Source organism: Procambarus clarkii, chromosome 80 (assembly GCF_040958095.1).
Source record: "Procambarus clarkii isolate CNS0578487 chromosome 80, FALCON_Pclarkii_2.0, whole genome shotgun sequence".
Lineage (NCBI taxonomy): Eukaryota > Metazoa > Arthropoda > Malacostraca > Decapoda > Cambaridae > Procambarus > Procambarus clarkii.
Window position 1 is genome coordinate 15431445 of NC_091229.1, and position 20665 is coordinate 15452109.

General features: G+C 47.4%; 2 protein-coding genes across 32 annotated transcripts in view; one reads left to right on the forward strand and one right to left on the reverse strand.

Annotated features, from left to right (window-relative positions):
• Positions 1 to 20665, forward strand: part of LOC123746409 (myoferlin) — a 234415-nt gene that overhangs the window by 89704 nt on the left and 124046 nt on the right. For 30 of the 31 annotated variants that reach the window (XM_045727937.2, XM_069314781.1, XM_069314789.1 and 27 more), the window contains 3 exons: positions 7659 to 7754; positions 11799 to 11946; positions 20099 to 20247. In XM_045727937.2, the coding sequence (XP_045583893.2) occupies positions 7661 to 7754; positions 11799 to 11946; positions 20099 to 20247 (391 nt within the window). In that variant the 5' untranslated portion in view covers positions 7659 to 7660. Of the gene's footprint in view, positions 1 to 7658; positions 7755 to 11798; positions 11947 to 16113; positions 16265 to 20098; positions 20248 to 20665 lie in introns of those variants that run through there. The other variant, XM_045727944.2, reaches the window with a different exon arrangement.
• On the reverse strand, positions 5923 to 6474 carry LOC138357883 (uncharacterized). Its single transcript, XM_069315047.1, has one exon. It carries the CDS (start codon positions 6472 to 6474, stop codon positions 5923 to 5925), a length of 552 nt encoding a protein of 183 aa, XP_069171148.1.

Here is a 20665-nt window from a genome sequence, read left to right on the forward strand (position 1 = left end):
CGTGTAGCCTGGCTGGTGACCAACAGTAGTAACGTGTAGCCTGGCTGGGGACCAACAGTAGTAACGTGTAGCCTGGCTGGGGACCAACAGTAGTAACGTGTAGCCTGGCTGGGGACCAACAGTAGTAGCCTGGCTGGGGACCAACAGTAGTAACGTGTATCCCGGCTGGTGACCAACAGTAGTAACGTGTAGCCTGGCTGGGGACCAACAGTAGTAGTCTGGCTGGGGACCAACAGTAGTAGCCTGGCTGGGGACCAACAGTAGTAACGTGTAGTCTGGCTGGAGACCAACAGTAGTAGCCTGGCTGGGGACCAACAGTAGTAGCCTGGCTGGTGACCAACAGTAGTAACGTGTAGTCTGGCTGGGGACCCACAGTAGTAACGTGTAGGCAGGCTGGGGACCAACAGTAGTAACGTGTAGTCTGGCTGGGGGACCAACAGTAGTAATGTGTAGCCTGGCTGGGGACCAACAGTAGTAACGTGTAGCCTGGCTGGTGACCAACAGTAGTAACGTGTAGCCTGGCTGGGGACCAACAGTAGTAACGTGTAGCCTGGCTGGGGACCAACAGTAGTAGCCTGGCTGGGGACCAACAGTAGTAGCCTGGCTGGGGACCAACAGTAGTAGCCTGGCTGGGGACCAACAGTAGTAGCCTGGCTGGGGACCTACAGTAGTAGCCTGGCTGGGGACCCACAGTAGTAACGTGTAGTCTGGCTGGGGACCCACAGTAGTAACGTGTAGTCTGGCTGGGGACCAACAGTAGTAATGTGTAGCCTGGCTGGGGACCAACAGTAGTAGCCTGGCTGGGGACCAACAGTAGTAGCCTGGCTGGGGACCAACAGTAGTAGCCTGGCTGGGGACCAACAGTAGTAGCCTGGCTGGGGACCAACAGTAGTAGCCTGGCTGGGGACCAACAGTAGTAACGTGTAGTCTGGCTGGTGACCAACAGTAGTAACGTGTAGCCTGGCTGGGGACCAACAGTAGTAACGTGTAGCCTGGCTGGGGACCAACAGTAGTAACGTGTAGTCTGGCTGGGGACCAACAGTAGTAACGTGTAGCCTGGCTGGGGACCAACAGTAGTAACGTGTAGTCTGGCTGGGGACCAACAGTAGTAACGTGTAGCCTGGCTGGGGACCAACAGTAGTAACGTGTAGCCCGGCTGGGGACCAACAGTAGTAACGTGTAGCCTGGCTGGGGACCAACAGTAGTAACGTGTAGCCTGGCTGGTGACCAACATTAGTAACGTGTAGACTGGCTGGGAACCAACAGTAGTAACGTGTAGCCTGGCTGGGGGACCAACAGTAGTAACGTGTAGCCAGGCTGGGGACCAACAGTAGTAACGTGTAGCCAGGCTGGGGACCAACAGTAGTAGCCTGGCTGGGGGACCAACAGTAGTAACGTGTAGCCAGGCTGGGGACCAACAGTAGTAGCCTGGCTGGGGGACCAACAGTAGTAACGTGTAGCCAGGCTGGGGGACCAACAGTAGTAACGTGTTGCCCGGCTGGGGACCAACAGTAGTAGCCTGGCTGGGGGACCAACAGTAGTAACGTGTAGCCAGGCTGGGGGGACCAACAGTAGTAACGTGTAGCCCGGCTGGTGACCAACAGTAGTAACGTGTAGCCTGGCTGGGGACCAACAGTAGTAACGTGTAGCCCGGCTGGTGACCAACAGTAGTAGCCTGGCTGGGGACAAACAGTAGTAACGTGTAGCCAGGCTGGGGACCAACAGTAGTAACGTGTAGCCCGGCTGGTGACCAACAGTAGTAACGTGTAGCCCGGCTGGGGACCAACAGTAGTAGCCTGGCTGGGGACCAACAGTAGTAACGTGTAGCCCGGCTGGGGACCAACAGTAGTAGCCTGGCTGGGGACCAACAGTCGTAACGGGTAGCCCGGCTGGGGACCAACAGTAGTAGCCTGGCTGGGGACCAACAGTCGTAACGTGTAGCCAGGCTGGGGACCAACAGTAGTAACGTGTAGCCTGGCTGGTGACCAACAGTAGTAACGTGTAGCCTGGCTGGGGACCAACAGTAGTAACGTGTAGCCAGGCTGGGGACCAACAGTAGTAACATGTAGCCTGGCTGGGGACCAACAGTAGTAACGTGTAGCCCGACTGGGGACCAACAGTAGTAGCCTGGCTGGGGACCAACAGTAGTAACGGGTAGCCCGGCTGGGGACCAACAGTAGTAACGTGTAGCCTGGCTGGGGACCAACAGTAGTAACGTGTAGCCTGGCTGGGGACCAACAGTAGTAACGTGTAGCCTGGCTGAGGACCAACAGTAGTAGCCTGGCTGGGGACCAACAGTAGTAACGTGTAGCCTGGCTGGGGACCAACAGTAGTAACGTGTAGCCTGGCTGGGGACCAACAGTTGTAACGTGTAGCCTGGCTGGGGACCAACAGTAGTAACGTGTAGTCTGGCTGGGGACCAACAGTAGTAGCCTGGCTGGGGACCAACAGTAGTAACGTGTAGCCAGGCTGGGGACCAACAGTAGTAACGTGTAGCCTGGCTGGGGACCAACAGTAGTAACGTGTAGCCCGGCTGGGGACCAACAGTAGTAACGTGTAGCCTGGCTGGTGACCAACAGTAGTAACGTGTAGCCTGGCTGGGGACCAACAGTAGTAACGTGTAGTCTGGCTGGGGACCAACAGTAGTAGCCTGGCTGGGGACCAACAGTAGTAACGTGTAGTCTGGCTGGGGACCAACAGTAGTAACGTGTAGCCTGGCTGGGGACCAACAGTAGTAACGTGTAGTCTGGCTGGGGACCAACAGTAGTAACGTGTAGCCTGGCTGGAACCAACAGTAGTAACGTGTAGTCTGGCTGGGGACCAACAGTAGTAGCCTGGCTGGGGACCAACAGTAGTAACGTGTAGCCAGGCTGGGGACCAACAGTAGTAGCCTGGCTGGGGACCAACAGTAGTAACGTGTAGCCAGGCAGGGGACCAACAGTAGTAGCCTGGCTGGGGACTAACAGTAGTAACGTGTAGGGTGGCTGGGGACCAACAGTAGTAACGTGTAGCCTGGCTGGGGACCAACAGTAGTAACGTGTAGCCTGGCTGGGGGACCAACAGTAGTAACGTGTAGCCCGGCTGGGGATCAACAGTAGTAACGTGTAGCCTGGCTGGGGACCAACAGTAGTAACGTGTAGCCTGGCTGGGGACCAACAGTAGTAGCCTGGCTGGGGACCAACAGTAGTAACGTGTAGCCTGGCTGGTGACCAACAGTAGTAACGTGTAGCCTGGCTGGGGACCAACAGTAGTAGCCAGGCTGGGGACCAACAGTATTAACGTGTAGCCTGGCTGGGGACCAACAGTAGGACCAACAGTATTAACGTGTAGCCTGGCTGGGGACCAACAGTAGTAACGTGTAGCCTGGCTGGGGACCAACAGTAGTAACGTGTTGCCTGGCTGGGGACCAACAGTAGTAACGTGTGTGTGTAGCCCGGCTGGGGACCAACAGTAGTAACGTGTAGCCAGGCTGGGGACCAACAGTAGTAACGTGTAGTCTGGCTGGGGACCAACAGTAGTAACGTGTAGCCTGGCTGGTGACCAACAGTAGTAACGTGTAGCCTGGCTGGGGACCAACAGTAGTAACGTGTAGCCTGGCTGGGGACCAACAGTAGTAACGTGTAGCCTGGCTGGGGACCAACAGTAGTAACGTGTAGCCTGGCTGGGGACCAACAGTAGTAACGTGTAGCCTGGCTGGTGACCAACAGTAGTAACGTGTAGCCTGGCTGGGGACCAACAGTAGTAACGTGTAGCCTGGCTGGGGACCAACAGTAGTAACGTGTAGCCTGGCTGGGGACCAACAGTAGTAACGTGTATGTAGCCTGGCTGGGGACTAACAGTAGTAACGTGTAGTCTGGCTGGTGACCAACAGTAGTAACGTGTAGTCTGGCTGGTGACCAACAGTAGTAACGTGTAGCCCGGCTGGGGACCAACAGTAGTAACGTGTAGCCTGGCTGGGGACCAACAGTAGTAACGTGTAGCCTGGCTGGGGACCAACAGTAGTAACGTGTATGTAGCCTGGCTGGGGACCAACAGTAGTAACGTGTAGTCTGGCTGGTGACCAACAGTAGTAACGTGTAGCCTGGCTGGGGACCAACAGTAGTAACGTGTAGCCTGGCTGGGGACCAACAGTAGTAACGTGTAGCCTGGCTGGGGACCAACAGTAGTAACGTGTATGTAGCCTGGCTGGGGACCAACAGTAGTAACGTGTAGTCTGGCTGGGGACCAACAGTAGTAACATCCAAATCTGTTGATTTTGATGACTGGCCCACATATGGGCTCTTCTTGCATGATAACATGATGAGTTATGTTGATGGTGATGACCTCAGGAGGACGTTGATGGGGTCCCAGTTGAGGTAAACACTGAAGGTGAGGGTGGGGGGCAGTTAGTGTCCAACAACTTACACTTGACACAAATTGGCAGATTCAGCTTTTATGGTTCCAGTCACTCCCTGTGCACTGTTGGGCCCCCGTGCTTGCCTGTCAGTGCGTCCCTATGTGTACGTTGATAAAGATCTAGCTCTTGGGCCCCAGTAAGCCACTAGTGGGGTCTACTGGACAACCAGATTCTTACGATTTAACACTATAAAATAAATTCAATTGTTTGATCTAAGTAGAGACGTTCCGCCTTTAAGTATCACAGCTAAACTATCTGTACTGCTACTCCAAAAATGTCACTATAGTATTACAGAGATTTAAGTTTGACTGAAACTCCGCAATTTTGACGGATTGGCTTTCAAAAAAAGCGCTGTCAATTGACTGTACCCGGTGAAACTGCAAGCATGAGCTGTTATCGTATCTCAGCCCATCTGAAGCCTGCTCCTAGAGACTAATTTATTTCATAAGAGTGTACTTTGAAGCTACTATCACATAGGGAACTGATTTACCTGAGGGCCACTAACGCTAGTGACCTCGACGAGGACAGGAAGTCGGCGGCTTGTCGAGGGTCCCCTCCCCATTTGCCTTGATGATCTTTTCCAGTTGTATTTTAAAAGTCATCGGAGTTTTAGCATTTACGGCTTCGGCGGGTAGGTGGTTCCATGGGTTAATAACCCTGTGTGTGAAAAGCATCTCCTGTTCTGTCCTACATTGTGGCTTGTTGAGCTTGAACCCGTTGCTCCTTGTTTGTGTTACATCTGACCTTCTGAAGAAATTGTCCGGATCAACATCCTCTAACTTGTTCAATATTTTAAGTTTCAATGAGATCCGCCCTGTCATGCCTGGTCTGCAGTGTTGTTACCCCTGTGGCCCTCAACCATTCCTGATACGAGAGATGACTCGGCTCTGGAATAACTTTTGTTGCCCGGTGTTGCACCTTCTCCAGAGCAGCTATGTCCTTCTGAAAATGAGGTCTCTATGCTTGTAAATTAATCGAAATTGGTGTCCCACCAGAGATTCACACAGTTGAACCAATACCTTCTTTTCCTTACAGTCAAAGATACGTTTGGTTAGCTTCTTTGACAGCGGCACCCACCTGCTATTCAACTTTCAGTGAGTGGTGGATTTTGACTCCAAGGTCCTTTTCGTCATTAATCTGCTGTAATATAATGCTATTAATTTGGTAGTCGTGGCGCGGGTTGTTAAGCTTCACATTCAGGGTCTTGCATTTGTCGGTATTAAAAAGCATTTGCCAATCTTCTGACCCATTTGTGGAGTTAATGTAGATCTCTTTGTAAGGCTTCAATATCATTACCATTTCCCACTTTACCATATATCTGTGTGTCATCTGCAAAATTGATGATGTGGTTTGTAATATTTTCATCTATGTCATTGATGTATATATGACAAAAAGGGTTTGCCCTAAAATGGACCCCTGTGGCACCCCACTTAGCACATTTCCCCAGTCAGATTTCTTTCCATTTAGCACGAATTTTTGTTTTCTTTCCTTCAACCACTGTTTTATCCATTCTAATATCTTACCATTTATTTCATGGGCCTGTAATTTCCTTGCTGTCTTTCATGTGATGCCTTATCAAAAGCTTTAGCTAAATCCATAGCAAAATCTACATCCACCGGAAGGCCATTGTCTGAGTAGCTGCTTACCATTTCCAGAAATCTGAGCAGATTTGTAAGGCAGGATGTGTTTTTAACAAACCCGTGTTGTGTCGATTGTACAAGATTGTTAATTGAAAGATGGTAACCGATTCCTCCCTGAGGATTCTCTCCGTGAGTTTGCAGATGTGTGACAAGCTGATCGGCCAGTAGTTTTCTGCTGAGCTCTATCTGCCTTTTGGGAAAATTAGGGATAACATTTGCATATTTCCAATCTAGGGGGATTACCCCTTGGTCTAGAGATTTTGTGAATAGTAGTTTTAGCGGCAGGCACAGTTCTTCTGCCAGTTCCTTAAGACTTTGGATTGGATTCCATCCACATCTGAGGCTTTTGAGTTTGTTTAGTTTGTCAGTGTTCTTTGTAATTACTTCGCATGTTATGGGTATATCCCGGAATTCATTCTCCTCCCCTCCTTCAAACATTTGTGTGGGTGCTGAGATGACATCCAATCTTTCGAGAGTGATCACTGATGTAAAACATTTAGTGTTTGCTGCTCTTATACTCTATTATAGCTCTCTTAGTCTCATCTATTATGGGTCCGACTGAGGCCTTTGTTTTGGTTTTACCTCTTATATAGGCAGAGAACGATTTGGGAGCTTTATGTTTTGGGCAAGTTTTCTTTCATAGTTTCTTATAGCTGATCTGATTTTCTGAGTGGTCGAGTTTAGTGGCCGTTTGTATAAATCATAATCAATGGCGTCCATCGTGGATTTATATATGTTCTCCAGAGGTTCCTCTTGGTTACCAATGCCAGGTTTACGACCTGTGGCATCCATCGAGTTCCCTTTCTTGTCTTTCTTATTTTCGGCACATATTCATGCACGAGTTCAGTGATGACCCTCTTGATATTTTGCCATGTTTCCGTGCCATGTTCATCCATCAGCTCCCTCCAGGAGATGGTTGGCAGCTCCTCTCTCATTCCTTGATAGTCACCTCGCTGGTAATCTAGACATTCGTCACCTTTGACCTTTATGTGGGTTTCTATATTTCCTAGTCCATCCTAAAATATGGTGGTCGCAGGAGGGGGTTAGCTTGTCCTCCCCTTCATGAATTCGATCCATCATACCCTCTTGTGTTGTTAGGACAAGTTCTAGTGTGCTGTTACCCCGTGTGGGCTCTACCACATGGGCTCTATCATATAACGAACCTGGTGAAACTGCAAGAGCTGTAATCCTGCCATAGCTCAGATGAAACCTACTTCTAGAGATCCATGTATTTCATGAACCTGTTATATGCATCAGTAGGAATTTCTCTCTCTCTCTCTCTCTCTCTCTCTCTCTCTCTCTCTCTCTCTCTCTCTCTCTCTCTCTCTCTCTCTCTCTCTCTCTCTCTCTCTCTCTCTCTCTCTCTCTCTCTCTCTCTCTCTCTCTCTCTCTCTCTCTCTCTCTCTCTCCTCTCTCTCTCTCTCTCACTCTCTCTCTCTCTCACTCTCTCTCACTCACTCTCTCTCTCTCTCTCTCTCTCTCTCTCTCTCTCTCTCTCTCTCTCTCTCTCTCTCTCTCTCTCTCTCTCTCTCTCTCTCTCTCTCTCTCTCTCTCTCTCTCTCACTCCCCCCCCCTCTCTCTGGTCTGGTCCAAGGCACTAACCTGAGGCATCTCTCCTACAGACATGTCGCTGGAGATCAAGGTCCTGAGTGCCTCCAGCCTCCAGAACCTGGAGACGCTGGGCAAGAGTGACCCGTACGTCACCATCAACTTCCAAGGTCAGTGTGTACGTCACCATCAACTTCCAAGGTCAGTGTGGACGTCACCATCAACTTCCAAGGTCAGTGTGTACCTCACCATCAACTTCCAAGGTCAGTGTGGGCCTCACCATCAACTTCCAAGGTCAGTGTGGGCCTCACCATCAACTTCCAAGGTCAGTGTGGGCCTCACCATCAACTTCCAAGGTCAGTGTGTACCTCACCATCATCTTCCAAGGTCAGTGTGTACCTCACCATCAACTTCCAAGGTCAGTGTGGGCCTCACCATCAACTTCCAAGGTCAGTATGTGCCTCACCATCAACTTCCAAGGTCAGTGTGGGCCTCACCATCAACTTCCAAGGTCAGTGTGGGCCTCACCATCAACTTCCAAGGTCAGTGTGGGCCTCACCATCAACTTCCAAGGTCAGTGTGGGCCTCACCATCATCTTCCAAGGTCAGTGTGGGCCTCACCATCAACTTCCAAGGTCAGTGTGTACCTCACCATCATCTTCCAAGGTCAGTATGTGCCTCACCATCAACTTCCAAGGTCAGTGTGGGCCTCACCATCAACTTCCAAGGTCAGTGTGTACCTCACCATCATCTTCCAAGGTCAGTGTGTACCTCACCATCAACTTCCAAGGTCAGTGTGGGCCTCACCATCAACTTCCAAGGTCAGTGTGGGCCTCACCATCAACTTCCAAGGTCAGTGTGGGCCTCACCATCATCTTCCAAGGTCAGTGTGTACCTCACCATCAACTTCCAAGGTCAGTGTGTACCTCACCATCATCTTCCAAGGTCAGTATGTGCCTCACCATCAACTTCCAAGGTCAGTGTGGGCCTCACCATCAACTTCCAAGGTCAGTGTGTACCTCACCATCATCTTCCAAGGTCAGTGTGTACCTCACCATCAACTTCCAAGGTCAGTGTGGGCCTCACCATCAACTTCCAAGGTCAGTGTGGGCCTCACCATCAACTTCCAAGGTCAGTGTGGGCCTCACCATCAACTTCCAAGGTCAGTGTGGGCCTCACCATCAACTTCCAAGGTCAGTGTGGGCCTCACCATCAACTTCCAAGGTCAGTGTGGGCCTCACCATCAACTTCCAAGGTCAGTGTGGGCCTCACCATCAACTTCCAAGGTCAGTGTGGGCCTGACCATCAACTTCCAAGGTCAGTGTGGGCCTCACCATCAACTTCCAAGGTCAGTGTGTACCTCACCATCAACTTCCAAGGTCAGTGTGGGCCTCACCATCAACTTCCAAGGTCAGTGTGGGCCTCACCATCAACTTCCAAGGTCAGTGTGGGCCTCACCATCAACTTCCAAGGTCAGTGTGGGCCTCACCATCAACTTCCAAGGTCAGTGTGGGCCTCACCATCAACTTCCAAGGTCAGTGTGGGCCTCACCATCAACTTCCAAGGTCAGTGTGGGCCTCACCATCAACTTCCAAGGTCAGTGTGGGCCTCACCATCAACTTCCAAGGTCAGTGTGGGCCTCACCATCAACTTCCAAGGTCAGTGTGGGCCTCACCATCAACTTCCAAGGTCAGTGTGGGCCTCACCATCAACTTCCAAGGTCAGTGTGGGCCTCACCATCAACTTCCAAGGTCAGTGTGTACCTCACCATCAACTTCCAAGGTCAGTGTGGGCCTCACCATCAACTTCCACCTATGAAGCACGGTGCTGCTGTGAAGCACGGTGCAGCTGTGAAGCACGGTGCAGCTATGAAGCACGGTGCAGCTGTGAAGCACGGTGCAGCTGTGAAGCACGGTGCAGCTGTGAAGCACGGTGCAGCTATGAAGCACGATGCAGCTATGAAGCACGGTGCAGCTGTGAAGCACGGTGCAGCTATGAAGCACGGTGCAGCTGTGAAGCACGGTGCAGCTGTGAAGCACGGTGCAGCTATGAAGCACGGTGCAGCTATGAAGCACGGTGCAGCTGTGAAGCACGGTGCAGCTATGAAGCACGGTGCAGCTGTGAAGCACGGTGCAGCTGTGAAGCACGGTGCAGCTGTGAAGCACGGTGCAGCTATGAAGCACGGTGCAGCTGTGAAGCACGGTGCAGCTATGAAGCACGGTGCAGCTGTGAAGCACGGTGCAGCTGTGAAGCACGGTGCAGCTATGAAGCACGGTGCAGCTGTGAAGCACGGTGCAGCTATGAAGCACGGTGCAGCTGTGAAGCACGGTGCAGCTGTGAAGCACGGTGCAGCTGTGAAGCACGGTGCAACTATGAAGCACGGTGCAGCTGTGAAGCACGGTGCAACTATGAAGCACGGTGCAGCTGTGAAGCACGGTGCAACTATGAAGCACGGTGCAGCTGTGAAGCACGGTGCCGCTGGTGAAGCACGGTGCAGCTGTGAAGCACGGTGCAGCTATGAAGCACGGTGCAGCTGTGAAGCACGGTGCAGCTGTGAAGCACGGGGCAGCTATGAAGCACGGTGCAGCTATGAAGCACGGTGTAGCTGTGAAGCACGGTGCAGCTGTGAAGCACGGTGCAGCTGTGAAGCACGGGGCAGCTATGAAGCACGGTGCAGCTATGAAGCACGGTGCAGCTGTGAAGCACGGTGCAGCTATGAAGCACGGTGCAGCTGTGAAGCACGGTGCAGCTATGAAGCACGGTGCAGCTGTGAAGCACGCTGCAGCTGTGAAGCACGGTGCAGCTATGAAGCACGGTGCAGCTATGAAGCACGGTGCAGCTGTGAAGCACGGGGCAGCTATGAAGCACGGTGCAGCTATGAAGCACGGTGCAGCTGTGAAGCACGGTGCAGCTGTGAAGCACGGTGCAGCTGTGAAGCACGGTGCAGCTATGAAGCACGGTGCAGCTATGAAGCACGGTGCAGCTGTGAAGCACGGTACAGCTGTGAAGCACGGTGCAGCTGTGAAGCACGGTGCAGCTATGAAGCACGGTGCAGCTGGTGAAGCACGGTGCAGCTGGTGAAGCACGGTGCAACTGTGAAGCACGGTGCAGCTATGAAGCACGGTGCAGCTGGTGAAGCACGGTGCAGCTGTGAAGCACGGTGCAACTGTGAAGCACGGTGCAGCTGTGAAGCACGGTGCAGCTATGAAGCACGGTGCAGCTATGAAGCACGGTGCAGCTGTGAAGCACGGTGCAGCTGTGAAGCACGGTGCAGCTGTGAAGCACGGTGCAGCTGTGAAGCACGGTGCAGCTGTGAAGCACGGTGCAGCTGGTGAAGCACGGTGCAGCTGTGAAGCACGGTGCAGCTGGTGAAGCACGGTGCAGCTATGAAGCACGGTGCAACTATGAAGCACGGTGCAGCTGGTGAAGCACGGTGCAGCTGTGAAGCACGGTGCAGCAGTCCAACCCGTTCTCCCATACAAAGATCTAAGCTCGTTAATCCAGCCGCCAAACCCCCCTGTTCATGAATGAAAAACGGTTTACACACGACTCACAACTGATGCCGTCCGAACACTTCCGGAACAAATGCTTCGCTCACGTCCTCTGTTCGAACCACAATTCTATAAATACTTCACCCACGAAGTTATAAATACAAATAACAACCAACTGAACCTAAATACCTAACCTAACCTACGCCAAACTATTCATACAATTTTTATGTATAAGAATATTAATTTATATATGAGAACAACCCAATTTTTAGTACACAATATGTTAAAATTGATGAATGCGTTTGGGGAGGACGGCCGCTGCTTTAACCAGCCTGGTGTGAGAACGGGTTGAGCTGTCAAGGCTGACACGCGACAAAAGTAAACATGCAGGACCGAACAATGACAACGATTTAAACTGATTATTTATAGGCTTAAACAATACCTGGATTGTACCTGGAAGGAGTTTTGAGAGTTCTTCTATGGGTTGCACCCCTGTGGCAGGTCAATATTGGCCTGGTAGGCCTCATTTATAGGCCTAAGCACAGCTTTCCTGACCTAGACACAGGTAACCACATATTTTATTATAGAGTATAATTACAGTTATAATAATAATAAAAATATTTGCAAAAAGGTACAATGGTTTGGCATGATTACACAAGACTGGTATTTTTTAAGATATAAAAATGTAAGCTCCAATTTTAACAAAATATATATTTTTTTCAGGCGAGAAAAAGAAAACTGAGGTGCAAGATGGGACGCTGGACCCAGTCTGGGATGAAACTCTGAGGTGGGAGCTGGGCACTAAGCCCCCCCGGGCCGACGAGTGCATTGACATTACGGTAAAGGACTATGAAAGAATAGGGAAGAACAGGTAAGTTTCTCACTGCAGGAGACTGCCTCATATTTTTTACATGGCCATGTGGCCATGGCAATTTTTACAATTGCCACATGGCATTTGTGTACTCGCCTATTGTGTGTGTTAGTGTGTTTTTCCCATTTCTTTGAGAAATCCCAAGGCACTCCTTCCCCAGGGGCTGAGTCTCAAACGCTATGGGAACAAAAGTGTAATGACATTCCAATCACCTGTATTTAACTGATTTTATTATTTCTCTGTGGTTGGCCGCCCCAATTGCTTAATCAGCTCTGAAGTTTATGTAGGTGTCAGCCAGGGTGGATTCACATGTGTACTCCCACACCAGCTGTTTGCCCCTCTTCCAGGGATATATGTGATGCCATCTGAGTGAAGTGCGGAGTCATCCAGGTTTTGGTCCCCTAGAATGCGAGGTTCTCTCTCTGCTGAGCACTGTGCTGCGGAAAGACTCCTCTTGATGTCATTAATAATAATAGTAATAATTTTTACTTGGAAGAAGATACAATGGGTTGGTAAGATTACACAAGACCGGTATTTTTACATTCATTCAAAGCCACTGACATGCATAGCGTTTTGGGCAGAACCTCATTGTATCTTGCATGCCAACCCTTCGAGTTTTTGCAGTGCAACCCATGCAGTCCATATATATTGGTCTGCTTCCACCCTGTTGCAAATACACTTGTACTCAGTGTGAATTGGGGCACCAAGGCGGAGGGTCACTGCTACGTGAAGGGGAGAAGGGATTCTGGATCTAGACGCGTGTCTGTTGCCGACATGGGTACTGCCAGAAGGAAGTCCCCTTCATAAGGGGCAGACACTGCTCTGAGGCGGGCTTTCTCCTTATCTGATGTTGCGGCGCTGAGCATGGCATCAGCTATTTTTTCCACTAGTGGATGGTCCCAGCTGGACTTTTTTTTTTTTGTTGGATCTATATGTTGCGTGCTGGGGCTGCAAGAGCATCCCACTGATTTGAACATTCAATGAAAGCAGGATCGTGTGACCCTGCTGAACATTTATACATTAAAGATGGTGGCCCTCGGGTAACTCTCCTTATAACCTGTTGTGTTGTAAGTTAATTTACTATTATATCTAACATTCAAATTTACTTGTTAATCTGGCCATGATATTGTAGATAAAAATTACTTCAACAACTAGAATATACTGAAAGAAGTTGTAGACCACACATATGTATGTGTGACCACATATGTATGTGTGACCACACACATATGCATGTGTGACCACACATACGCATGTGTGACCACACATACGCATGTGACCACACATACGCATGTGTGACTACACATACGCATGTGACCACACATACGCATGTGTGACCACACATACGCATGTGTGACCACACATACATGTATGTGTGGTCATCAGCTAGAATATACTGAAAGAAGTTGTAGAAGTCACTTTCATCTATTTCCCCATGGCGAACTGGTAACACACTCGCCTGGCCTTTCGTGGCCTGGGTTCGTATCCTGGTCAGGGAGGATTGACTGGGTGTCAGTCCTTAACTGTAGCCTCTGTTCACCCAGCAGAGAATGGGTACCTGGTTGTTAAACAATTTGGCAGGTCATATTCCATGGAAAATTAGGATTAGGATGCCCGAAACGCTTTGCGTAATAGTGGCTTTAGGCATTGTATGTACTAGCTCTACCTATAAGTCAACCAATCTTTGTAAAAATTTCTTGTATGTATGTACCTTATCTAAATAAACATTTATTTATTTATATTTATTTATTTATTAATGACTTGCTCGAAACGCTATGGCTGTACAAGAATGTAAAAACTCTTGTATAAATAAATAAATAAAATAAATAAATAAATAAAACAAAAATACATTACATACATACAGGATATGAGTAAATCCGTATATTTCTCCTATTGAACAATAACTCCCTTACAACAAGACTAATGTTAGAGAAAACGTCCAGAGAGTTCACGGACACCAACGGAGCTGCACGTACTCTCCCAGCATGTAAACACAGTGTCCATGGGAGGGGGCGGGAAGGTCGGCCATCTTGGCGCGCGGATTGAACGCTCCTGGCTGGACTTTCTTTCCACACCTTACCTGGAACTCATCTTTAATTCAGCTGGCTTCTTTGGGCCAGTGTGTGCTCACTGCAGCTACCCAGGGGCTCACAGGACCGGGGGAGGCCGGAGCCTCCCAAATGGACGCCTCCCCGAGCGGGGGCGCCATGGATGTTGACAGCAAGTCCCAGAGAGGAAAACGTCTGCTAGAAGATGAGTCGGCTGATGCTGCCCCAGAGCGAGATGCTAAGAGGATATCCTCCCCTTCAGAAGACCTTAGTCTTGTGGTACCCCGTTCCTCGTTTGTGGTAGTCCTAATCCAGTCAGAATCAGGTCAGTGCGTCTTTGCAAATCCTCGTACCTTAGGTGCAGCAATCGAGGCTTCCGTATTGTGGCCACATTGCCTGCCTGAGACCATACGTACCCTGGGTAGGGGTGCAGCACTCAAGCTACATATCAGAAAGGAGGCTCTATCACACATCTGTGTATCCGACATTAATAAGTTGGGGGACTGGCCTGTCAGGTGCCGACAGGTATTGTCGCAGGAGGAGGAGTCTCGGGCCCGGTATGGGAAGATTGGCCCAATTGACCAGAGTGTAGATGTGGATGACATCCAGGCCGCTCTGCAGGTATTAGGGGGTGCATCAGTGAGATTATTGGAAGTTACCAGGATTCGCGGAGCAGCAGGGCCGACATCCATGGTCCGTGTAAAGTTCGATGGGCACCTCCCTGACCGAGTGGCACTACACAGGACCTCGTATCAGGTTCAGCCCTACAATTTCCCTGTTTTACGATGTTACGCTTGTCATCTATTGGGCCACAGTCGCCTGACCTGCCGTAATACAGCACGGTGTGCAAACTGCGGCAAAACTGGCCATTCAGACAGAGATGACGGTGGGTGCTCTGCTGCACCCCGCTGCTTTTTATGCCATGGCCATCATAAGGTTACGTCTAAGAGTTGCCCTGTATATCTTGAGGCCCTCCAGTTGGACATCGATCACAAAACAGCGGGGACACCTCGACATGAGCTGTTCCAGAAGTTGCGTACCCTCAATCAGCCTATCGCTTCTTCTCGCCTCCAGGTTCCCCCTGGTCGGGCCTCTTCACAAGTAGGAACTAGCAGACGCTCTTGCCTGTCCCAGTCACATGCCACATACGCCCAGGTTGCTAATCGATTTTCCCTCCTGGGTAGCCTTGACACTGACGGAAACTCATCCACGGATACAGACATGGACGCTCAGTCTCGGCCGGAGCCTAGCACTCGTCACCCTCCTGCCTTTCCTCAAAGAAGCCAACACCGGCGTCGTCGACACACCCATCGATCAGGAGGTACTGCTCCAACAGACAGCCCTGATGATCCTCTGGTCCCCCAGGCACTTTCCGAAGGGATTGTGACACCGGGGGAACATGAGGCCCAGAGTGAGGCTCCCACCAGTCGCAGACGCCGTCAAGAGAGTTCGCGAGCCGACCACCGCTTCCGTCAGGCAGAGAGAAACATAGATCAACATCCTCTTGACTGGAAGTCATTGATACCACATATTTTACTTACTTTGTATGAAGGTTTTATGGCTTTTTCTAGTGGTTCCCCCTTTGGAGACGTCTGTGCACTGGTGGTCAAAAAGTTAGCTGTTGTATTTCAGGGATAATGGCGCCCCATCCTGAGAATACTGTGGTGTTTTGGAATGCCCGCTCCCTTTTTAAGAAGACGCAATTTTTACGCAATTTTATCGTCGTCATCATTCTCGACTCCTCGACACTGCCATCACTCGTCTCCGGATTGGGCACACTTGCCTGGCCGCACATCTCCATCGTCTACTGCTGGTAGATTCCCCATATTGCCAGTGGTGTCCGACCCAGGAGGATACAGTGGAGCACCTTCTACTTCACTGCCCTCGATTTCATAGCGCTCGCGTCAGACTACAGAGTTCCGTTCGTAGGCTGAATATTCCCCGCCTCACAGTTCCCGTTCTCCTTGACGGGGCAGGTGCGAGAGACGAAGACGTCCGTCATGACATCCTTCGCCATACCTTCCGCTTCATCCGTCATGTCCGCGGCCTGAAGAGACTGTAAAATTTGTCGCCTGAGGAGATTGTAGGGTCTGTGGCCTGAAGAGACTATAGGGGCCCCATCCCTTCGCTATTTCCCGGTATCGGGCAGCCGGGGCGCATCCGATCCCACGATCGTCGTCGCCCCTAAATCAACACAACAACAACAACAGTGTCCATGGTTCTCATTCCCTCCTTATGGTTCGTACATTTATAAAATGTACGGATTATTACAGGTGATTTGCCATTGGCTTACCCATTGTCTATTAGTGACCCCGGATTGAGCAGTCATAATATGTAAATTCGGTAAATATGTAAACCCCAAGGAAGGAACTAGCAGTAGACGCTGTGTTTACATGCTGGGCGAGTGCGAGCAGTTGGTCTCCAGGAGGTCTCGGGCCGTTTTCTCTAACATCTGCCGGGTTGTAAGGGGAGACTCAAGGCATTAATACTAATACAAGATAATTATTGTCCGCCTTGTCTGTTCCAATTTATCTTGTATGTTATCACGACATTTTTTTGTTTAGTGCTTGCCTGTACCTGTGTAAACTTGTTTTAAATTTATTATGCTGAATATTGCTTTGTCTAATCATATTGCATTACTGAAATAATTTATTTATTTTTTTTATTTTTTTTGAGATATATACAAGAGTTGTTACATTCTTGCACAGCCACTAGTATGCATAACATTTCGGGCAGGTCCCTGGAATATGATCCCCGCTGCGAAGAATCGTTTTTTCATCCAAGTACACATTTTACTGTTGAGTTAAACAGAGGCTACAGTTAAGGAATTGCGCCCAGTAAATCCTCCCCGGCCAGGATACGAACCCATGACATAGCGCTCGCGGAACGCCAGGCAAGTGTCTTACCACTACACCACGGAGACTGTAAAGTACCACTACACCACGGAGACGGGTTTGTTCTCTATGATGAGCAAACCACATATCAGAAGATGAAGAATCCACTACATTTCAGTCTGTCCTGGACCATTATCAAGTTAATTGTTGTTAATAACACATGACTTAATAATGGTCCAGGACGGACTGAAACGTCGTAGTTTCCTCATCTTCTGTTCTGTTCTGTCTCATCGTTACAGCTGTTCTGTTTAAATTTGTGCTGTTCTGTCCATCATGTAACTGTTATCAATTCTTTTTTCCCTTTTTCACTTAAATTTATGCTGTGATCTCAATTAGTTTTAAGTTTTATTTTAAGTGTTTTTCACCACATCTTGCCCAAAATGCTGTGTGTATTAGTGGCTTTAGGCACAGTATGTACTAGCTCTATCTAGAAACCCAACATTCTTTTATTTATTTATTTATTTATTTATTTATGCATATACAAGAATGTACATAAGGAATGTGAGGATACAATTATGGTAATTACAGTCTTGTAAAGCCACTAGCACGCGCAGCGTTTCGGGCAGGTCCTTAATCTAAGAAAATTTTAAGGAGGTAAATACTTGCAAAATTTATAGACAAAAAAATGATAACAGATTACATGGAATGAAAAAAAAAAAGATGAGAGAAAATTATAGGTACAGTATATTAAAGCACATAGGTAGCTATGATTGATTGCAATGACAGCTTAAAATGGTAGTTGACAACAAATTGGTAGGCACAATACAGCAGAAACAATATAAGATTGATTGCAATGACAGCTTGAATGGTAGTTGACAAAAATTGGTAGTCACAATACAGCATATGGCTAGCACATAAAAGAAGACAGCAATGAACACAATGATAAGGTTGTTTGATATTACATAAAAATTAGGAGATTGGGTACCACTAGGTACAGAGCAAATTTAAAGCTCAGTGTAGGAAACTAAATAGATGAAGTTAGGTACTTTTTGGTTTTGCTTTTAAATAAGGCAAAAGTTTTACAGTTTTTCAATTCACTAGGGAGTGAGTTCCATAGACTAGGTCCCTTAATTTGCATAGAGCGTTTACACAGATTAAGTTTGACCCTGGGGATATCAAAGAGATATTTATTTCTGGTGTGGTGATAATGGGTCCTATTACATCTGTCCAGGGAGAGTTTCAGAGCATGGTTTGCATTTAAGAACAGGGTTTTGTAAATGTAGTTGACACAAGAGAATGTGTGGAGGGAGTTAATATTTAGCAAGTTTAGAGATTTAAACAAGGGAGCTGAGTGTTGTCTGAAAGCAGAGTTAGTTATTATTCTGATAGCAGATTTTTGCTGTGTGATGATGGGCTTAAGGTGGTTTGCAGTGGTAGACCCCCATGCACAGATACCATAATTAAGATAGGGGTAGATTAGTGCATAATATAGTGAGAGGAGAGCAGAGTTAGGAACATAATATCTGATTTTGGAGAGTATACCAACTGTCTTAGAGACTTTCTTAGTTATGTGTTGAATGTGGGTGCTGAAGTTGAGTCTCTTGTCTAGGAATAGGCCAAGAAACTTGCCATCATTTTTATTACTGATGTTAATGTTGTCTATCTGTAGCTGAATTGCATTTGATGATTTGCTTCCAAATAAGATGTAGTAAGTCTTTTCGATGTTTAATGTTAGTTTGTTCGTTGACATCCATAAGTGGACTTTTTTTAATTCATTATTCACAACATTATTTAGTGTATGTGGGTTGAGGTTTGAGTAGATAAGGGTAGTATCGTCAGCAAACAATATAGGTTTGAGAATATTAGAGACATTAGGCAGATCGTTTATATATATAAGAAATAGAAGAGGTCCTAAGATGCTGCCCTGTGGCACTCCAACGGTAATTGGTAGAGTGGAAGAAGTTGTATCATTGATGGTTACATATTGGTGTCTGTCACTAAGATAGGATCGGATGTAGTCAAGGGCAAGGCCTCGGATTCCATAATGCTGGAGTTTAAATAAGAGGTAGTTGTGATTAACAGTATCAAAGGCTTTTCTTAGGTCAATGAAGAGTCCAATCGGAAACTCATTTTTGTCACTCATTCTGTTTGTAACTCATCTTGTATGTATGTACTTTTACCTGAATAAACATTTTACTTTATTAAATTTTTCTGATGTGTAGTTTGGTCATCATCAGCAATGTTATTGTGACTTATCATCTGCTTATGTTCTCTATATTGTTCCTAATCAGTCTATTTCTATTGTTTTTATTTTCTCAGTAAATTCTCTATCTGTAGACTATAATTGTCACAATGCTTATTTGATTGGAATTGTTAAAATAAAATAAAATGTTTATTCAGGTAAAAGCACATTCAAACAAGATGAGTTACAAACAGCATGTTGGATTTCTAGATAGAGCTAGTACATACTATGCCTAAAGCCACTGATACGCACAGCGTTTCAGGCAAGATGTGGGAAAACACTTATAATAAAACTTAAAACTAATTGAGATCAGAGCATGAATTGAATTGAAAAAAAGGGGGGGGGGAAAGAATGATGATAATTACATGATTATGTGTACCCGGTACTTCATGACAATTTCTAACTGATCCTATTTGCTCATTACATTGTATTGTCTTCATACAAGTTTCATGGAACTATCCATTATAGCCAAACATGCTTAAAGCTATGAAGACTTAGGACGTAAATTAATTGGTTAGGCAAGTGTTGTGGGGTTGCATCCTGGGAAGTGTCAGTAGTTCAACTTTGGGGAGACCTCAATAATAATAATAATAATAATAATAATAATAATAATTTTTATTTAGGCAAAGGTACATACATAAAGAGATTTTACAAAGTTTGTTGGCTTTATAGATAAGAGCTAGTACATACAATGCCTAAAGCCACTATTACGCAAAGCGTTTCGGGCAATACAAGTCTCAGGTATATATATGCAGGCTGCTTGTCCCCCAATAAAACAACAAAGCGTTTCGGGCAATACAAGTCTCAGGTATATATATGCAGGCTGCTTGTCCCCCAATAAAACAAATTATGATTTTTATTACTAATATATTCTTCCTCTTATTAATTTTTAGTTTGTTATATAGCTTTATATACTAAATCTTTCTTTTACTTGCTAAACAATATTACAACAAAATAGTGGGAGCACATATTATATGAACCCTATAACAAGTACCACAGTAAATGTTATGTAAGCTGCCTATGTGTTTCAGACTGCTGGGAAAGGCGACAATTGCCTTAAGGAACGTAATACATGCGGCCCCAGGCACACCCCTTGACTATGACCTGGGACTCCTGGATGCTAATGACTCTCCTACAGTTGGCACTCTTAAGTTGGCCCTCTCTTACAGCCCTCCAGCAGGTAGGGGGTGAGGAGATAGGATTGGATGGTCTATCAATATTGATCTGGTGATGAGGACTTTCTTTAGGAACAGAGGCTTGCTTTTTGGGCAGGGAGTGGCTTTCAGATAAGGGATGTCAATTTAGTATAAAATTCAGTTGGCTTGATGGATATTGTAAAGTGCAAATGAAATTGAAATTGGGTGAAAAATCCCTCAACTTCAAATTCATATATTTATAAACTTAAGTTCACACATATATAGCTTACAAAACAAGCATGGCTTGAACGTGCAAACAGAAATACAGGAAATTTGAAAGCCAAATTTTGTTGCAAGGCATTAACCTCAACACTTGAGTAAAGTGCTCTTAAGCTTCTGTCTAAAGTTTATTTCACTTGGATGAAAAGAGTAAAAGGAAAAATCTTCATTATAGCATTATGG

What these genes read in the sequence shown, in the direction of transcription:
- LOC138357883 (XM_069315047.1), bottom strand. Translation starts at nt 6,474, where the DNA reads ATGTTTGAAGGAGGGGAGGAGAATGAATTCCGGGATATACCCATAACA.